Source organism: Mustela erminea, chromosome 6 (genome assembly GCF_009829155.1).
Source record: "Mustela erminea isolate mMusErm1 chromosome 6, mMusErm1.Pri, whole genome shotgun sequence".
In the NCBI taxonomy this organism is placed as follows: Eukaryota; Metazoa; Chordata; class Mammalia; order Carnivora; family Mustelidae; genus Mustela; species Mustela erminea.
This window is the reverse complement of record NC_045619.1, coordinates 19,224,217-19,242,964: the sequence shown is the minus strand read 5'-3', so window position 1 is coordinate 19,242,964 and position 18,748 is coordinate 19,224,217. Positions and strand designations below refer to the sequence as shown.

At 36.6% G+C, this 18,748-nt stretch overlaps 1 protein-coding gene across 4 annotated transcripts in view; it reads right to left on the bottom strand.

The window, feature by feature from the left end:
* WASHC3 (WASH complex subunit 3) overlaps positions 1 to 18,748 on the bottom strand; it is a 126,162-nt gene that overhangs the window by 56,848 nt on the left and 50,566 nt on the right. For 2 of the 4 annotated variants that reach the window (XM_032346591.1, XM_032346592.1), the window contains exon 7: positions 11,977 to 12,462. The exons of the other annotated variants lie outside the window; for them this stretch is intronic. In XM_032346591.1, coding sequence (XP_032202482.1) covers positions 12,378 to 12,462 — 85 coding nt within the window. In that variant the 3' untranslated portion in view covers positions 11,977 to 12,377. Of the gene's footprint in view, positions 1 to 11,976; positions 12,463 to 18,748 lie in introns of those variants that run through there. 4 annotated transcript variants of the gene reach the window in all.

The following is an 18,748-nucleotide window of genomic DNA, read 5'->3' as shown; positions in this document are numbered from 1 at the left end:
GCCGAGAATCTTTTCATGTGTTTGTTGACCATCTATATGTCTTCTTTGGAAAATTCTATTCATGTCTTCTATTTTTCAACTGATTATTCATTTTTGGGTGTTGATTTTCTAAGTTCTTTATGTATTTTGGATTCTAACCCTTCATTGGATGTATCATTTGCAAATATCCTCTCCCATTTCATAGGTTTCCTTTCAGTTTTGTAAATTTTTTCTTCTGTGGTGTAGAAGCCTTTTATTTTGATGAAGTCTCAGTAGTTTTTTTGCTTTTATTTCCTTTGTTGCAGGAGTCATATCTAGTAAGAAGCTGCTACTGCTGAAGTCAAAGAAGTTACTGTGTTCTCCTTTAGGATTTTTATGGTTTCAGCTCTCATATTTATGCTCTTAATCCATTTTGAATTTACTTTTGGGTATGCTGTAAGACAGTGGTCTAGTTTTCCCAGTACCATTTGCTGAAGAGACTTTCTCACTGGATATTCTTTCCTGTTTTGTTGAAGATTAATTAACCATATGGTTGTGGGCTAATTTCTGAGTTTTCTATTCTGTTCTATTGATCTATGTGTCAAATATTTTTGTTTCAGTATCATACTGTCTTGATCACTACAGCTCTGTATTATGAAGTCCAAAATTGTTTGTTTCAGCTTTGCTTTTCTTTTTCAAGGTTGCTTTGGCCATTTCAGATCCTTTGTTGTTCCATACAAATTTTAGGATCTTTTTTTCTAGCTCTGTGCAAAATGCTGTTGGAATTGTCATAGGGATTGCATTAAATGTGTAGATTGCTTTGGGTACTATAGGCATTTTAATATTATTTGTTCTTCCAATCCATGATGGAGAAAGAAGATGTGTGTGTGTGTGTGTGTGTGTGTGTGTGTGTGTGTATAGTGTATGTACGTATATATGTATTGTGTATAAATATATGTGTCTGTATATACATACACACATAATGGATTACTGCTCAGCCATAAACATGAATAAAATCTGCTATTTGCAATGACATTGATAGAGTTAAGAGAGTAGTATGCTGAGCAAAATAAGTCAGTTGGAGAAAGACAAATACTACAGGATTTCACTTATGTGTGGAATTTAAGAAACAAAACAAATGAGCAAAGGGGAAATAAGAGAGTGAGGCAAACCAAGAAACAAGACTTTTAATTACAAAGAACAAACTGATGGGTTCCCAAAATGGAGGTGGGTGGGAGATGGGTTAAATAGGTGATAGGGATTAAGGAGTCCACTTTTTGTGATGAGCACCAGGTGTTTTACAGAAGTATTGAATTACTATATTGTACACCTGAAACTAATATAACAGTATATTATACTGAACTATATGTTCGTTAACTGGAATTTTTAAAAAAAAACTTCAAAAAACCATTATTTCATTCTCATCTCTAAGGAAGAAAAATAAGAAGTGTTTTTAGGATAGCTTACATTTACAGAATAATTGAGCAAATAGTACAGAAATTTGATATATATATTCCACTCTCCTCATTCCAGTTTCCCCCATTATTAACAAATTGCATTAGTGTGATGCATTTGTTATAATTAATGGACTTTTTTTTTTTTTTTACAATTAAGGAACTAATACTGATACATTATTATTAACTAGTCCATAGTTCACATTAAGGTTCACTCTTTGTGTTGTACAGTTCTATAGGTTTTGACAAATGAATAATGGTAAGTATCCATCATATTACACTTTCATATAGAATAGTTTACCTTTAGAATATCCTGTGCTTCACCTATTCATTCTACCTTCACTCCCCTTACATCCTTACTGATTTTTTTTTTTAACTATCTTTGTAGCTTTGGCTTTTCTAAAATGTCATGTATTTGGAATCATACAATATGCAGACTTTTCACTTACCAATACACTTTCAAGCTCCTCTGAATCTTTTCATGACTTGATAACACATTTCCTCTCATTACTGAGTAATATTCCATTGTAAGGATATATTAGAATTTATTCATTCACATACTGAAAGACATCTTGGTTGTTTCTAGTTTAGAGAATTATGAATAATACTAACATTCATGGATAGGTTTTTGTGTGGATATAAGTTTCCAACCCAAATGGATAAATACCTAGGTGTGTGGGTAGTATATGGTAAAATGATATTTAGCTTTAAGAAATTGCCAAACTGTTTTTCGAAGTGGTCCCACAATTTTCATTTCCATAAGTTATAAAGAAGTTTTAGTGTTGCTTTGCAGGCTTTCCAGCATCTAGTATTACCAGGATTTTGGATTTTAGTCATTCTACTAGGTAAATGGCATAATCTCATTGTTTTAATTTTATTTCCCTAATGATACATGATCAACTTGTCATATTTCTAGTGAATATGTGTGTATTCATCTGTGTATCTTCTATAGTATTAAATTAAATTTGCTAAGAAAATTTTAAGAACATCTACCTCTGTTTTTGTAATGAATATAAGTCTATAGTTTTATTATAGTGTCTGTTTGATTTTGGCACCAGATTAATTCTGGTCTGATAGAATGACTCAGAAAGTAGTTCCCCCTTTTTAATTTTCTGGAATAGTTTGTGTATAATTGACATTATTTCTTCCTTATGCATGGTAGGATTTTGGTATTATTTCTTCCTTAAATATTAGGTAGGATTCACCAATGAAGTCATGTGGGTGTCCAGTTTTCTTTATGGGAATGTTTTTAGCTGTATATTCAACTTCTTTAGTAGATGTAAGGCTGTTCAGATTATTTTTTTAGGAGTGATTTTTGATGGTTTGTTTCTTTTATGGAATTATGTCATAGATTTTTTATCCTTGAGGCTTTTTGACTTTGCTATCTACGTATTCTGTGTTTATACTGGCCATTTAAAAACTATACTGCCAGCTTCTTAGAATTTTCTAAGGTTTGACTTGGAAAACTAGAATTACAGTAAAGCAAAGCATAAACCAGTATGGTTAAGATATCCCCATGAAAATGTAGAAGTAATTCTACTTGATTGCCACATGGCCACATATTATAATACAAGTGAAAAAATGGAGATTGATGTTAGAATATACTTAAATATAAAAAATTTCACAACTCCACTTTGCAGATTACAACGTAAACTTTTAATAAGATTACTAAAAATTTAAGTATTTTGCTTTTATACAGATAACCAAAAGCATTAATATTTAAGATAAGGATATTATTGATACAGTATTTTTGTTTATATAACTAAACTTCTTTTCTTTCTTATATTTCCTGGGAGAATCCTTCAACCCCTCTGCATTTCAGTTCATTCATTTGTAAAAATGAGGCAATTAGACTAGACATTTGCTAAGGTTTCTTCTAGATTTAAAAATATTATTCCAATACTTAGAATTTACTAAAAAAAAATTTGTAAAGTTAACTGCGAAGTGCTTAATTCTGAAGTATTTTAATCTACTCATATCAATTTGAACATAAGTATACACTGATGACTAATAAATGATTTGTAGATATTATAAAATGAATTTTTCTCAAGTTTATTTACTTGTAAGCTGCCAATCTAAAGTAATACTGTCTTGGGAAGAGAGAAAATGGGAGTCACAAAATCTTTACACCTCATGTTCCAAAGGAAGGTAAGTGTCTCTTGTTTAAGATTTCTATTGAGAATCCAAGTCAGAGTGGCACTCACTTTAGTGTCAGTGCTTTTGTTATTCATCTTCCTAAGGAGAAAGGTAAAAGGAAAAGTTTTTGAAAAGATACTTTGGCACCATTGCAAGAGGAATGTTACAAAGTAGCAATGTTACAAATTAACATAGTCCTGTACAAAATTGTGAGAATTTAAGTTTTTCATGGATCCTGGAAATTAAACTTGTTTTTGTGAAGAACTTGATCAGAACAAAACAGTTTCACTGAATGTTATGTTGTCTGGGCACTCTTTAAGAGCACACGGACATAATTTATTCTCTAACAGGAGCCATGCTCTGGTTCAGATATAAAACTTTCACAGAAAACCTCTGCAGGGTATGTGTAAAAGGAAACATTTAAAAATTGTATTGTAATTACAACAGACTATAAAGATACAGATTTAGTCATTGTTTATCCTTTGCTCATTCTTGGAAGATTTTAAAAAAACTAAAATTTGTAATGAAAAAGTTCTGGAAATCTTGTGTGGCTTACCATCCAATTTTCTTTATATCCAAGACAAAAATTATAGATTTTAAATAAAGGTAAGTTCAGGTCAATGTGGTGCTTTAGAAGCAGCTTTGTATGTAGTGGAAGCTTCTGGTCATGCCCTACAATGCACCCCTCCAAGTCCCACCTTGGATGTTAGCCACAGCTGTAGCGGATTTCTATATTCAATCTCAGACTCACCTTTTGGTGATAGCAACTCACCTCCAATGAAAGTCCCATTTCTCCACTTTCTGACAAAGTGTCCTTTCCAAGGCCATGGAGCCACCAAGGTGCATAGGCAATTATATCCCAGAAATGTAGAGGAGTAAAGCCCTCAATCAATGAGTCCAGGGTTAGTGGACAGATGATCTGGCCTCTAGTCCTTCTGGTGGACAATTCTGGGAAAAACCTGTTCATTTTTGTTTTGTTTGTACTTTATTTTTTATTTGTTTTATAAGATAAAAACTATTTTGTTTAATATAAAAGAATACATTTTGATTGTAGAAAGTGTTTGAGAATAGATTTCCTAAAACATCCTTCTCAGAAAAAAAAACCACTTCATCAAAGATATAGAAGATCTGAACTAATTTTTTATGCACCTGTTCATTTCTAAGGAGATGGTAGTCTTGGAATCAATTCCCAAGCACTCACAGTAGAAATCTTTGTAATATATCCTTGTATCATATTTTCTTCCCTGTGTCATTTTTCCTGATCTCTCATTCCTGCCTCCTGGGATTAATTCACAAATAAACTTCTTGTGCCTGAGTGTTTGTCTTGAGATCTGTTTTTAGGAGGAATACAACATAGGACTTTGGTATGATAGTGGAAAGGAGATCTTTAGGATAGGTTTCCAGAACTTGGTTCCCTCTCCTATTTTAAGAATAAACAGGATGATGGAAATCTCTGGTATACATTACAACTCATAAGAATCTCACCTATGATGGAATGGGACAAGAAGCCATGAGTTATCCACTAGCTCTGTCACTAGAATGGTTTGGGGGCAAAGAATTGTGGAATTGACTAATATTTGTTAATTGTCTGGGGAACCTAGAAAAAAAGAAGTAAAAGACTCAAATCTACCAACTGTCATCTAAGGTACACTGAAAGCCAAAAGGCCACTTCTGCCGTCTTTAAAGAGACCTTTTATCTCCTTAGCTGTAGGAGAGCTGTGGTGAAACTCAGGCCCAGAGTTTAAGGATGGCAGACCTGCAAAGGAGATGATATGTGCAGCCTCTTCAAGTCTGCTTTGTTAAAGTCACAGTCCTGATACCAAAGGAGAGGGACGGACTTGAGATGAAAAAATCTGGGTGGATGTGCTTGAGGAGCTTGAACATCATGCCAGCCAAAGCAGTCTTTTCTCTTTACTTGAGGAGAGCAGCCTTGCCTTACCTGGAGGCCATACAGTGTTCGCTTGAAATGGATGCCTTCCATGTACAATAACCCCCTACCACCTCAGGATTTAATTAACTTCCCCATTGCCTTGAGAATAATGTCAAGTTTCAGCTGAGAGAGAAAACATAGTCCTTGATCTGGGAAGAAAGAGCCTATTTACTGAAAGAATTTTAGGAACTGGCTAACAAGCACTGGAAGAAATCTGGAGAACATGTGTGGGAAGAGATCCTGAACGTGTCGCACCGGAGTGAGCAGAATATAAGGCTGGATAGAGGAGAGTTTATTAACATGAGAGCACTCTCTTCATGACTCCAGAGCAACACCCTGGCAATGGAGCTGGTGCTAACAGGCTGTTGGGATAACTTCATGAAATTTGGTCAGGATGGTCTACAGTAAGTGAAATGGAGATGCGGAAATTGCCCGTAAAGTACTGAGAAAGAGCTCAGGGGCTGAGGGGTGGGAATGTTAGAATGGATTTATTTCTTGTGTTGAGAGAGATAACCCACTACTTTCCCAGAAGGATCTAGAGAATTCTCTTTACTAAGGAAATAAAGAATATCACTAATGAAGCTGGCACCAACATCTCTGAGAAAAGTCAGGGTAGCTACATTCTGTAGACCTGAATTCACAGGAGGGGATATGATGCCACAGAATTGGACACTCTAGTATTAACTGAAATGGTAGGATTCCATAATGGCAGGAAGCAGGTGGTGATATTCAACCATCAGTGGCAAAGTAGCAACAGGCCGAAGCGGCAATCTAGATTCCCTGGTAAGCAGGGATCTGTGTTGGTGACTAATATACCATGGTGTACCTCATGCTCAAGGTAGAAGGTAGTAGACTAGAGTGTAGCTTTAATTGTAAAATCCCAAAAAAGCATGGACCGGTGAGAAGGCTGATGTCAGCTGCTATAAAGGAGAAGTGTTTTCCTTTAATTATTATCTCATTATGTCCATCCATTGAAAAGGAGGCCAAAGCCCTTTAAAAATGCCACCTTGGGGAACCTGGGCAATTGGTTGGGTAGCTGACTCTTATTTCGGCTCAGGTCACAATCTTGGGGTTGTGGGATCAAACCCCATGTCAGGCTCTGTACTCTGTGTAGAGTCTTTGCTTCTCCGTCTCCCTCTGCTCCTCCCCAGTCTCTCTCATAAATAAATAAAATCTTTTAAATTTATGATTTATATTTATGATAAATAAAATCTTTTAAAAAAAGAAAAATGCTACCTTTTCCACAAGTATATATAAAAAGAAATTTCCTTAGTCTTTCTCTAAAGAACCACAAGTTATTTGTCAAAGTAACTGTACAATGGATAAAGGGAAATACTTAAATCTTTTAAATGTTGGATAGAGGACCAAATTGACTTGATATCAAGTATCTGTCACCATCTTCCCTCAGTTAGAGTGGTGTTATGGACACCAGGTAACAAATAAAGTCTGGGCTCCAGTCCATCTTATAGTACTTTCAATTGGATGAGGTAGGTCCCTGTGGCTATTTCCCTGGTTTCTGAGTACATACTTGGGATATTCTTAACAGCTTCACATCAATTCCCTGACCTATGAAATAAAATCCATTATGGTAGGGAGAATCAAGTAGAAATCCCTAAAACTATACCTGCCACCCAGCCAAGATAGTAAACCAGAAAAAATATTGCATTCTGAGTGGAACAGCAGAGATTAGTACCATCTTCAAACACTTAAAGGATGCAAGGATGATGCCTTATGCATTCACATGTATCACCCTGCTGAATCCCAAGGACCACAGTAGAAGACAAAGGACTATCATAAACTTAACCAAGTGATCATGCTGATCATGACTCCTATGCCAGATATGATACCTCTCCTGGAACTTATGAACACAGCCTCTGGCATGGTATATGACTGTTAACCTGGAAAACTTTTTTTCAATCATTAAGAACATTGAAAGTGTTTATATATACGTAGGAAGGATATCAATGTATTCTACCTACTGTCATAGGGTTATGTAAATTCTCCTACTCTCTCACTAGGTAGTCTGCAGGAATTTTGTTCATCCTGATATTCCACAAAACCTCATGCTGGTAACTTGTATTGGTAAATTAGGCTAAAGATTTAGTGAAGAGGAAATGGAAAGGACCCTTGGTGCCCTATAAGATAGAAGATACAAGACACAGGCTAGAAGATGGAAGATTCAGATCCTTGCAGATTTTAGGGGTCCAATGGTCCAAAGGATGCTGGGATATCCCCTCCAGGGTAAAGGACAAATTACTCAGCCATCAGAAAGGATGGATACCTACCATTTGCACTGACATGGATGGGACTGGAGGGCACTATGCTAAGAGAAGTAAGTCAAGCAGAGAAAGACCAATTATCATATGGTTTCACTCATAGGTGGAACATAAGGAATAGTGCAGAGAACCATAAGGGAAGGGAAGGAAAACTGAATTGGAAGAAATCAGAGAGGGAGACAAACCATGAGAGACTCTAGACTCCAGGAAACTGAGGGTTAAAGAAGGGAGGAGGGAGTGGGGACGGGGGTAACTGGATGATAGGTATTATGGAGGGCATGGGCTGTGATGAGCACTGCGTGTTATACACAACTAATGTATCACTGAACACTACATTAAAAACTAATGATGTACTATATGTTGACTAACTGAACATAGACCAAAAAAAAAGGACAAGTTACTGAACTTGCACCCTCTACCATTAATTAAGAAAGAGGTATAGCATGTTGGTGGCTTTGGCTTTTGAAAGTCGAATACTGCTCTCACCCATCTGTGGGGAGACTTGGAAGGCTGCTAGTTTCAAATAGAGTCCAGAGCAGAGAGGGCTGTGCTCCAGGTTCAGGCTGTGACATAAGCTGCCCTGCTGCTCAGCTGATTACATGACAGATTATCCATGGTCCTGAGGTAGGACACTGTGTAGCATCTCTGGCAAGTTTTAATAGCACAGATCTTAAGTTCAGAGCAAAGTCATGCCTTCTCATTATTTGAAAAGCAACTCCTGGCATGCCTGTGGTATTCATCAGAAATTAAAAATCTGATGTCAAGTGATTAACTGGAGCTGCCAATCATGCAATCGGGACTATCAGATTCACCAAATCGTAAGGTCAGATAGTAGATAGTCACAGTAGTAATCTATCGTTCGATGGAAATGATGCATTTGGAACCAAGCCTGAGTGAGTCCAGAGGACATGTGTAAATTGCATGGACAGGTAGCCTAGAGTCCCCCTACCATTTACCTCTTTTGCACAAATGCATCTCCTTTAACCTATTGCTAAGATCTCATGGGAAATTCCCTATGATCAGATGTATCAGTTATTTATTGCTACAGTAATGCCATAAAATAATTAAAAAATCTTTATGAGAATCAACAATTAACATTTATCATTCATACATGTAAGGGCAGCTGGGAATAGGCTAGACATATGTTCTAGTCTTGGCTGGGATTGCTCACATTTTAAGCTTGGCTGCAGGGTGACTGGAACAACTTAGCTCTGCTCCACATATCTTTCACTCTTCATCAGACTATCCAGTCATATTCTTATGTCAGTGGCAGAGGTACAAGAGAAAGCAAGACCAATCATCCAAGTATTTTTCAAGCCTCTGCTTGGATCATATTTGCGGACATTCTATTGGTCCAAAGCAAAACCACATGGCTAAGTCCAGAGTCAAAAGGTGAGGCAGAATGCTCCACCCAGAGTAGGAAGGCAATGAAAAATTATATGGGAAAAGGTACGGAGAGAGGGAGAGGTGAGGAACTGAAGCACTTTTAAAAATATTAACATGCCAGGTGACAGAGAAGGAAAAAGTAGGCCTTGTTCATGGAGGGACCAGCTTGCTCTGTGGGTATGAGCCAACAATGGCTGGGTTCTACACTATTGTCTCTCTCAGAGGAAGTGATAGAGATCAGTGGTGAGGGAAAAATCTTCCTGACGGACAGAGCTTCAAACAGTACACTTGATCATCCGTGCTGACAAAGATGTGGCTTCAGTTAAGAATAAAAAACTGTTTTTGATTATGGAAAAATGTGCAGATTTTTGCATCATGGAATGTCAGTAAGAGAACATTCACATGAGAAAGTAGAGATCAGGCACACAGGATGATTCCAATAGATTTCAGTCCGTCTTTTCCGTAACCACTCCAGGCTTGCACAACAAACCCATGAATAGAGTATTCATGGTGACAGAGTTGGAGGCTAGGCATGGGATGGGCCCAACAGCTTGGTTTTTTTCTCATTTAGGACGATCTAGTTACTACTACTATTGAAAAGTGATCTGTCACAAGCAAAGACCAATCATTTGGTACTATCCCTTTACTGAAATCAACTAGCTACTTGGTAACAAGTTGTGTGCATTAATTTCCTTCCACCCCAGAGGAGAAAGTAATTCAGTCCATAGTAATCAATTTGTACTCTTAATATAGGCTTGCCCTCCTTTCCAGCAGTACCTCTGCCATCATATCTAAGATAGTAATCTTAGAATCTAGAATGCCTATTACCAACACAGTATCCTGCATTACGTTGCATTAGACCAAGGAACTATTTTATAGCAAATGAACATGAACGATTAGATCAATGAACCTACACATAGAGTATTATCCAGAAGCAGTTAATCTAGGATAATTATGGCCAGATTAGACATCAGCTCAGGTATAACATCCTGTAGGATTAAGGTACTATTTTCCAGGACATGATACATGCAGTATACCAATGAACAGTATATGATGCCATGTCCCCAAAGGCAAGGTGCAGGAACCAAGAGGATAGAAATAGGATTGGTCTTTCTTACCACCATTCCCAGTGAGCTACTTGTAAAATGTGTTTCCCATTCCTACTACCTTAAGCTTTGTTGGACTGGGGTACAGGTCTGTGAATCACCTGTATCCTGACAGGGTAAAGGGAAGCAGCTGGCACACTTCCACCAGGAGGCACTGTAAGGATTCCACAAAACTGAAGCTACAGCTGCCACCTGGTCCTGTTGGGCTGCTCATGTCTATGGGACAACAGGCAAGAAAGGGGAATTAATATGTAGGTTAACAAGAAAAGCTAGGAATGTGACTACAAAATGAAACAGTGAGGCTGTGCTAGAACTCAGGTGATTCACTGGGGGCATGTCTTGGTGCTTCCAAGGCTGGTGAGAACAGCAAACAAACAACTATGATAATCATAGACTTAAAAAGGGCAAAGTAATCAAGACCCTAGATCCCTGAAGGGATGAAGATCTGGTTCACTCTAGCAGTCAACCAAACTACACCAGTTGAATTTCTGGCAGAGAGCAAAGAAAACCTCAAATGGGGGGTGGAGGAAGGAGATAATGAATATATTTTGGCCTTGGGTTCAGTAATAACAGGAACTACAGCTTGTCTAATCTTTCTCGGTAGTCTTTTTATAGAATGTGGCTGAGCACCACCTTGAAGACTCGATGATGGAGTGGATTTAATATGGGACTCAAGCAGTTCTGCATAGGCAAGAACAACTGAGCAACACCTCTTTGGCCCAACATCACATCCTCTTACCACTTCTGCTATCAGCTACAACTGCACTTCACAGTTCTGAACTCAGACTTGTTCCTTTTTTTGCTAGTGAAATTCCACCACAAGTGTGAGCCATACATTTTTCTCTTTTCTGTTCCAAGTCCTTCTTTAATGTTGGGAAAGCCCACCTTCCTACATAAAAGTACAGGCCGGAAGTGTGGGGTTAGTCAATGCTCCTGGAGGCAGCTTTCAACTAATGGGGGATGGAAACTGGTTAATAATTATCCTATCTATATTAGGTGGGCATTTATGGGAGGCATTTTGAAAGCTCCTCAGGTCTTAGAGCCCAAAATGGCAACTTTAATCATATACTTTTTGTGAAGGTATTCTTCCTCTTGCTGTTTCTGTTCTCTTACTTCTGCATCCTGTAATTACTTCACAAATGACATACTTAAACCCAAGGCCCTTTCTTAGGGTCTGCTTTCAGGTGGGCTAAACCATTAATCAAATGCATATGTATCTTTTCATGTAAGTACTTTAGAAATTTTCTGCACTGTGTAGTAGAGGTGAGGTGGGGACAGCATTTTTAATTTTTTTTTTTTTTTTCCTGTTTAGGCAATAAAAGAGTTGATCACATGATGCTTACTCACTCTGAAACACACTGAAACTACCTTTAGTTCAATTTCTACCTGATAATATTCTAAGAATATCTGACACTTTTATAGGAACTAATGGACAAGTGAAGAAAAGCTCTACATGCTAATAGATATGACCAATAAATTCCAAATTCATACTTTCTACGACATATAAGGTTCAAGTTGTCACAGAAAATTTAAATTTGGTATTAGTCTCTGCCAAAAACTTCCTTAGCCACTCTTACAATACAAATGCACATAATACTTTTCATGTTAAAATAGTCACAGAAATTGAATAACTTACTTAGTCAAATTCACCTTTTTTATATTGAGTCTATTTTTTAAATTTTAATGTATTTTATTTTTATTTTTTTTTAACTGCAACTTTTATTTTTTTAATAAACATATAACGTATTTTTATCCCCAGGGGTACAGGTCTGTGAATCACCAGGTTTACACATTTCACAGCAACACTGAATCTATTTTTGATTGGCAACTCACACTGGGTTCATTTTCAATGCTCACCGCATCCCCGAAATAGCCCATCTTAGCATTCCTAGCACTAATAGGACTTTATTTAAGTTATTCTATTTTTCAGTCACAGCCCTGTGTTTTGGTAACAAGACATAATGCCAGGTTATAAATTCTTTCTTTATTTATTTAAACATAGAGGAAGTTTGGTGGTGGATATATGGTCATTTGATGTTTTTATGACTAAAAGTTCAAGGTCCGGTTCTCTTTCTTATAGAATATAAATGTATACCTACACATGCATATGTAACTGTTATCAAAATTAAGCTTAGTCACTAAAAGAAGATTCACTGTCTGAACTTTCTTCTGTAATTTTTTCACCTTCACCATCAGGCACTGGAGCATCTGGCCTTCTGAAAGAGAAGGAACAATTTTTGAAGGTTTTACCAGTTGAAAAATGAGTTTGCTACCTGTAAATTTGGTTCATTGCTGCTAGAATACTGCTGCTAATAAATCTGCCAAGTCTGTGTCCTTAACCGAGAGAGTCCCCTGCTCTCCACAGCATGCTTCTCTTTGGCTTCTCCAGCACTGTTTTCTCTTGCCAGTCCTTACAAAACATGCTACTTCAGCACTTTCTGCTTCTCATTTCCAGGGAGACCCAATTACAGATAGAAATGCGATGTGGAGAGGCAGGCATGCCCAGTGCTACATCTCTGTGGCCTCCAAGAGTACGGGAGGTACAGAGAAAGGAAAGCTAGAAATGGGAAGAAAAGAAAATCTTTATGTTCCAGGAAAGCTGCAGAAAGGAATTTAAAAATGGAAGAGAGTGAAAAGAATGGCTATTAAGAAACACAAACAATATGGAAATTTTGCAGGGTAGAAGAGAGCCTGGTAAAAGAAGTTTCTTAGTGTTTGTTGAATATTTTCACTTATACTTTATCTTCATCGAATGAATATAAAAAGTATGAGTTGGCAAAAATGTCTCAAAGGTTCCCTAGGCACAACAAGGAGATATGAAAATGATTAAACTCCAACTTTGCAGGGATAGATTATAATAAATCAAATGAAATTTTAATGGTGTTATCAAAATAGTCAACTAGATAGGCTCTATAGTGTTTGTTAGTAAATCATCTAATCAATATGGTAATACTATCATTAAGCAAGTAAAGTATACTTCTGGGGAAATTAAGAGGGAAAGGAAAAATGATATAGCTGTTCTATCTTAATAACCGAAAACTACCAGACTCTGATTTTTACTCAAGAATTAGGAAGGGGAGGTGAACCATGAGAGACTATGGACTCTGAAAAACAATCTGAGGGTTTTGAAGGGGCGGGGGGTGGGAGGTTGGGGGAACCAGGTGGTGGGTATTATAGAGGGCACGGATTGCATGGAGCACTGGGTGTGGTGCAAAAACAATGAATACTCTTACGCTGAAAAGAAATTTTTAAAAAAATGTAATTAAAAAAAAAAAGAATTAGGACACCAACGAATAAAACTCTTCTTTGCCACAAATATAATTACTATTACTCAAAATAAAAAATGTACAATCTACCATATTTATATTAGTTATTAAAAATTATGGCTGATTTTTGGCTTATGTTTTTTAATATTATACCTGTCAAGCTACAAAACAGAAATGCTGGCATTCCTCCCAGCAATGGATCAAACATAAACCCATTCGCTTTGCTGTACAATTTAAGATTATGACTTAGAGGGAGTCACATGTACTCAATACAGTAAACCTTAAAGCTGGAAACAGCATGTCTAAGTTTTGATTGATATTCCATCTGCCTAAAATACTAACACAAGACCACAGTCTTCAATGCTTTCCATAGAAACAAGAAATCTAGGAGTAGTGGGCATGAATACCAGACATATTTTCCAAATAAATTTCTTTTTGCTATACAGGTGATTTCTGTGTTTACTTTGCTAAAAAGGAAAAAAAATTACCAGAGGTAATTATTTAAGTACTACATCAAATTATATCTATGGCAGCTCAAACAAATAAAACAATGTACATAATGTCTCCAAAATAAATGATACTTAAGGCCAAAAGCAGCTTAAGCCTAGGAGGAGCTGAAATAATACACTTAATTTATGTGTGTAGCCATTTTTTAATACATGTGATCATCACAGCTAAAGAGTATAGTGGTTAAGAACACAGATTCTGTAGTCAGACTGCTTGGATTCAATCCCAGTCTTGCTACATATTTGCGCAGCTTTGGGGAAGCTAGGTGACCACTCTGGATCCAACTAATTGACTGGATTGTTATAATGATTAAAGTGAATTATTATATATAAAGTGTATCAAATAATATTTGGCACATAGTAATATATTAAATAAATGCTATCTTGTATCATCATCATCATCACCATCATGATTATCATCATCACATACCCACCATTTTGCCAGGAACTGTGTTACATGCTGGAGATACAAAAATGAATGAAAAATCTTCCTGCCCTGAAGAAGCTGATATTTTAGGGGGATATTTCAGAGGGAGACAGAAAAGCAAATTACTATTATATAGTGTGATATACATGAATACAGATGTAGCAACTATGCTTATGTGAAAAGAAAAAAGTAACTCGCTTTATGAGGTTTGGTCAAAAAAGATTCCAGAGAAGTGGAGATATTTGTGAAGGGTATTAGGATATGAGTAGGAGTTCCCCAGAAACAGAAAAGATGGGAATAAGTGGGGATGAGAGGGTTCTGAATAAAGAAAAAAAATGAGAATTCATGTTGCATTTGGGAACTGTAAGTCATTTGGGAGCCACAATATAAGGTAATTTTTTGTTAAAATTCGGTGACATTAGACCATTTGGCAGGAGCAATAGGTATGAGAATTTCCTTCCTTTTTAAGGATGAATAATATTCCTTTGTATGCACATACTACATTTTGTTTATCCATTCACCTCTGGGTGGGCATTTGGGTTGCTTCCACCTCTGGCCTACTATGAATAATGCTACTTGAACCTGGTATACAAGTACATGCTTGAGTCCGTGCTTTCATTTCTTTTGGGTATATACCCAGAAGTGGAATTGCTCTACCATATAATAATTCTATGCTTAATTTCTTGAGGAACTGCAATATTGTTTTCCATAGTAGCTGTATTATTTTACATTCCCACCAACAGGGCACGAGGGCTCCATTTTCTTTGTATCTTTGCCAATACTTGTTATTGTTTGTCTTCATTCACTTAAAAATAAATTTTAGGCTACTTTGATTTGGAACTGCTAGAAAGACAAAAGAAAAAGCACATACTTGTCCTCTTTGGATATAGAAAAGAGAAAAATTTCAAGATATCAGAATCAAAGAGGTAATGTATATGAAAATATTTTATAAGTTAAAAGCTTTACAGAAAAGTTCATAATAAAGCTTAAAACAATACCATCATTTCCAGACTGGATAATCATATACAGGGGGGACAAAATTTTGGCTTTTTATGTTATGATCAGAATGCTCTTGCTTGATCCTGTATATATGGACCTGTTTTTCATGCAAGAAGTTTTTAAAAAAAATTTTTTTTCCATTTATTTGAGAGAGAGAGTGCGAGCAAGAGAGCATGAGAAATGGGTGGGGTCAAAGGGAGAGGTAGAAGCAGACTCCCTGTTGATCAGGGAGCCCCAACATGGGACTCAATCCCAGGAACCTGCAATCATGACCTGAGATAGAGTTGTTTAAGCAACTGAGCCACCCAGGTGACCTCATGCAAAAAAGTTTTAAAGATATGTCTGAAAAAGTTGCTATCTTAAAGTACTGGGCTAAAGTTTAGTTTCTCAAAATTCAATGGATTCATTATTAAAATGCGAAGATGAGGACTTTGTAACAGTTTCTCAGTGTCCTAAATATATGAGTATCACTAAAAAAGAGTTAATCAGCAAAATGTAGAAACACATATAAAGTCAGAGTACAAGGTGCTTGGGTGGCTCAGTCATTAAGGGTTTGCTTTCAGCTCAGGTCATGATCCCAGGGTCCTGGGATGAAGCCCCATATCAGGCTCGCTGCTCAGCAAGAAGCCTACTTCTCCCCAACCCTCTACCCCTGCTTGTGTCCCTCTCTCGCTGTGTCTCTGTCAAATAAATAAATAAAATCTTTTAAAAATAAATTTAAAAAGTCAGAGTACATTCACAATGTATCATGTACATTTTTTAAAAATCTCAATCTTTAGTGGTTACACAATAAAAACCACTATTTTGGTATCTACATTTTAATAATCATACTTAAATAATTTGTGGCACCAAGATTATCCACAAAAGTCTTTTTAAAAAAAGATTTTATTTATATGTTTGACACAGAGCGCGCACAAACAAGGGGAGCGGCAGGCAGAGGGAGAGGGAGAAGCAGGCTCCCTGTTGAGCAAGGAGCCTGATGCGAGGCTAGATCCCAGAACCCGGGATCATGACCTGAGCCTAAGGCAGCGGCTTAACCAAATGAGCCACCCAGGTGCTCCATAGAAAAGTCTTAATAAAAGCAAAATTTTTACAACTTTAACTTTAAACTCATTTCTTAGTCTAAGTATCTTTTAAAATAAGTATTTCAACTCACTTATTAAAGTTACTAAGGCTGACTTCAACAAAAAATGAGCCAAAATTCAGAAAGGAAAGGAGAAGGAAGAACTAAATATATACCAATCGTTACACAGATGCTGTGTGCTTGTTCTTTTTGATACTCACCTTTCTCCCATTTATATGAATCAAATAAGGATGTCAACCACAATTCCTGCTGCCCCCATTCTTTCCCTGTACCCTTCCTTGTTTCAGTCACATAATCTAGGATTGGCCAGTCAGTAAGCATTTCTTCCCCTGGGAAGAGAGACTGATTCAAGGGAGGGCACATGACCCAATCAGGGCTAATCAGAATGTTTCCCTAGAAATAAGCTATGATATTCCACACTCGATGTTATTCAATTAGCAAATCTAACAATATTAAAGCCTTCATAAGTGCTAATTCCTTGGCTTCAAGGAGCAAGATCAATTACATGGGAGAGAAGTGAATTATTATGCCAAGGAGTAAAGTTGGAATGAGGTGCTAGGAAAGTGAGAACACCAACCAGCCAGACAACAAGCACAGATGACAATAAACTCCTAGATCCTGTCCTACTTAGACTTTTTAGCTATGTGTATCAATAACTTCCCTTTCTGAGCTACTTTGAGTTGGTTTCTGTGATTCTGAACATGAAAAGAGTCCTAAACTACAAATATCATTGGTTTGTTTTCATTAAAGAGATATTTGTATTTGTGTTTAAAACCGCAGTCACTTTAGAAAAGGACATAAAAAACATATATAAACATACTTTGGAAAAACTTTTATTTATGTAGTTTAAAAATATTTTTCATTTTCTTTAATTTAATGGTTTTAACATTAAATTTAAGGCACATTAAGTGACAAAAGCATTGTTAGTAATAATATTGCTGAGTACATTATGGGGAGAGAGTACAGTAGTTCTCATCACTTGAAAAGCTACACTTTTCAATATTGACTACAGCGCACATAAATTTATAATGTCACACGATCCTGTTGTCAATTGTCAGAACACTGATCCTGTTCTGTCATAGCTCTAAGCAAGGGCAACACGTGGTCTTACAAGAAAGAGCAAAACACTAAATTCCTGAGCCAAGACTGTACTGACTATAAAAAAAAAGACTTCTGGGGTGGTTATAAAAATGACAATTTAGACTTTGATACTATAGTAACTAGTAAGACTTATTTCAGCATTACATTTATTCAAACTATACGCACTTTGGTCTTTTCCCTTCTGAATGCCCATCATCACAGGTATATCCTGTCCTTTGTTGTGTTACACAGCAAACAATGTCATACCTAATACTATATATTAGAAGGAAAGAAAGAAAGAAAGAAAGAAAGATTGATTGATCTCTCAGAAAATACTGGTTTTTGCTATTTATCTTGGGGTCCCCTTTACTTCCCAGCTGCTCCCTTATCTTTTGCTCACACTAGTCATTGGCAGACCACAATGCTTTTTAATACCATCTCTTTAATATTTCTATTATTTCTCTCTCTTGTGATCAAAGTCTCCAGCTCTGGACCAATAATTTGATTTTTTTTTTTCCTGTCCTGTGCTTAGCCAGTCTGCCAGCCAGCGGTTGAGAAGTGGCAATCCCATTGAATGGGACTCCAGCTCAGTAAAAATTAAAAAATGGAAGCAGAAAAACTATCTTTGGAATCGTTCAGTTAGGAAATTGAAGTCTATCTTATCCCCAACCAGCCAAAGCCCAAACTTTAATCCATTATGCTGTTGAATAGCAGGAGGTAGACAAAGATGACTGGCAGATAAGGAATTCCTTTAGAGGGTGGGACATCCCTTCAATATAATTAACAGAAAGTTTTCTTGATTTCTAGTATCCTTTTGGTTACCACTAATAAACCCCATCTTATGAAAATGATAAGTAGGCTGAGGTGGTTACTTTTATTTCTGGCAACCATAACTGTGATCATTCCACAGTCTGCGAGGAAGGTATAAATGTCTTTTGAATAAATATCCTCAGAACAAATGCCAACTGAGCTGGTTCAGTTCAAAGTATACACAATAGCTTGACTCAATTACATGCTTTCATCAGCCATATCAATATACTACACCCACTTAAATCAATGGATACATCATCCAAACAGAAAATTTATAAGGAACCATTAGCCTTAAATGACACATTAGGCCAGATGGACTTAATTGATAAA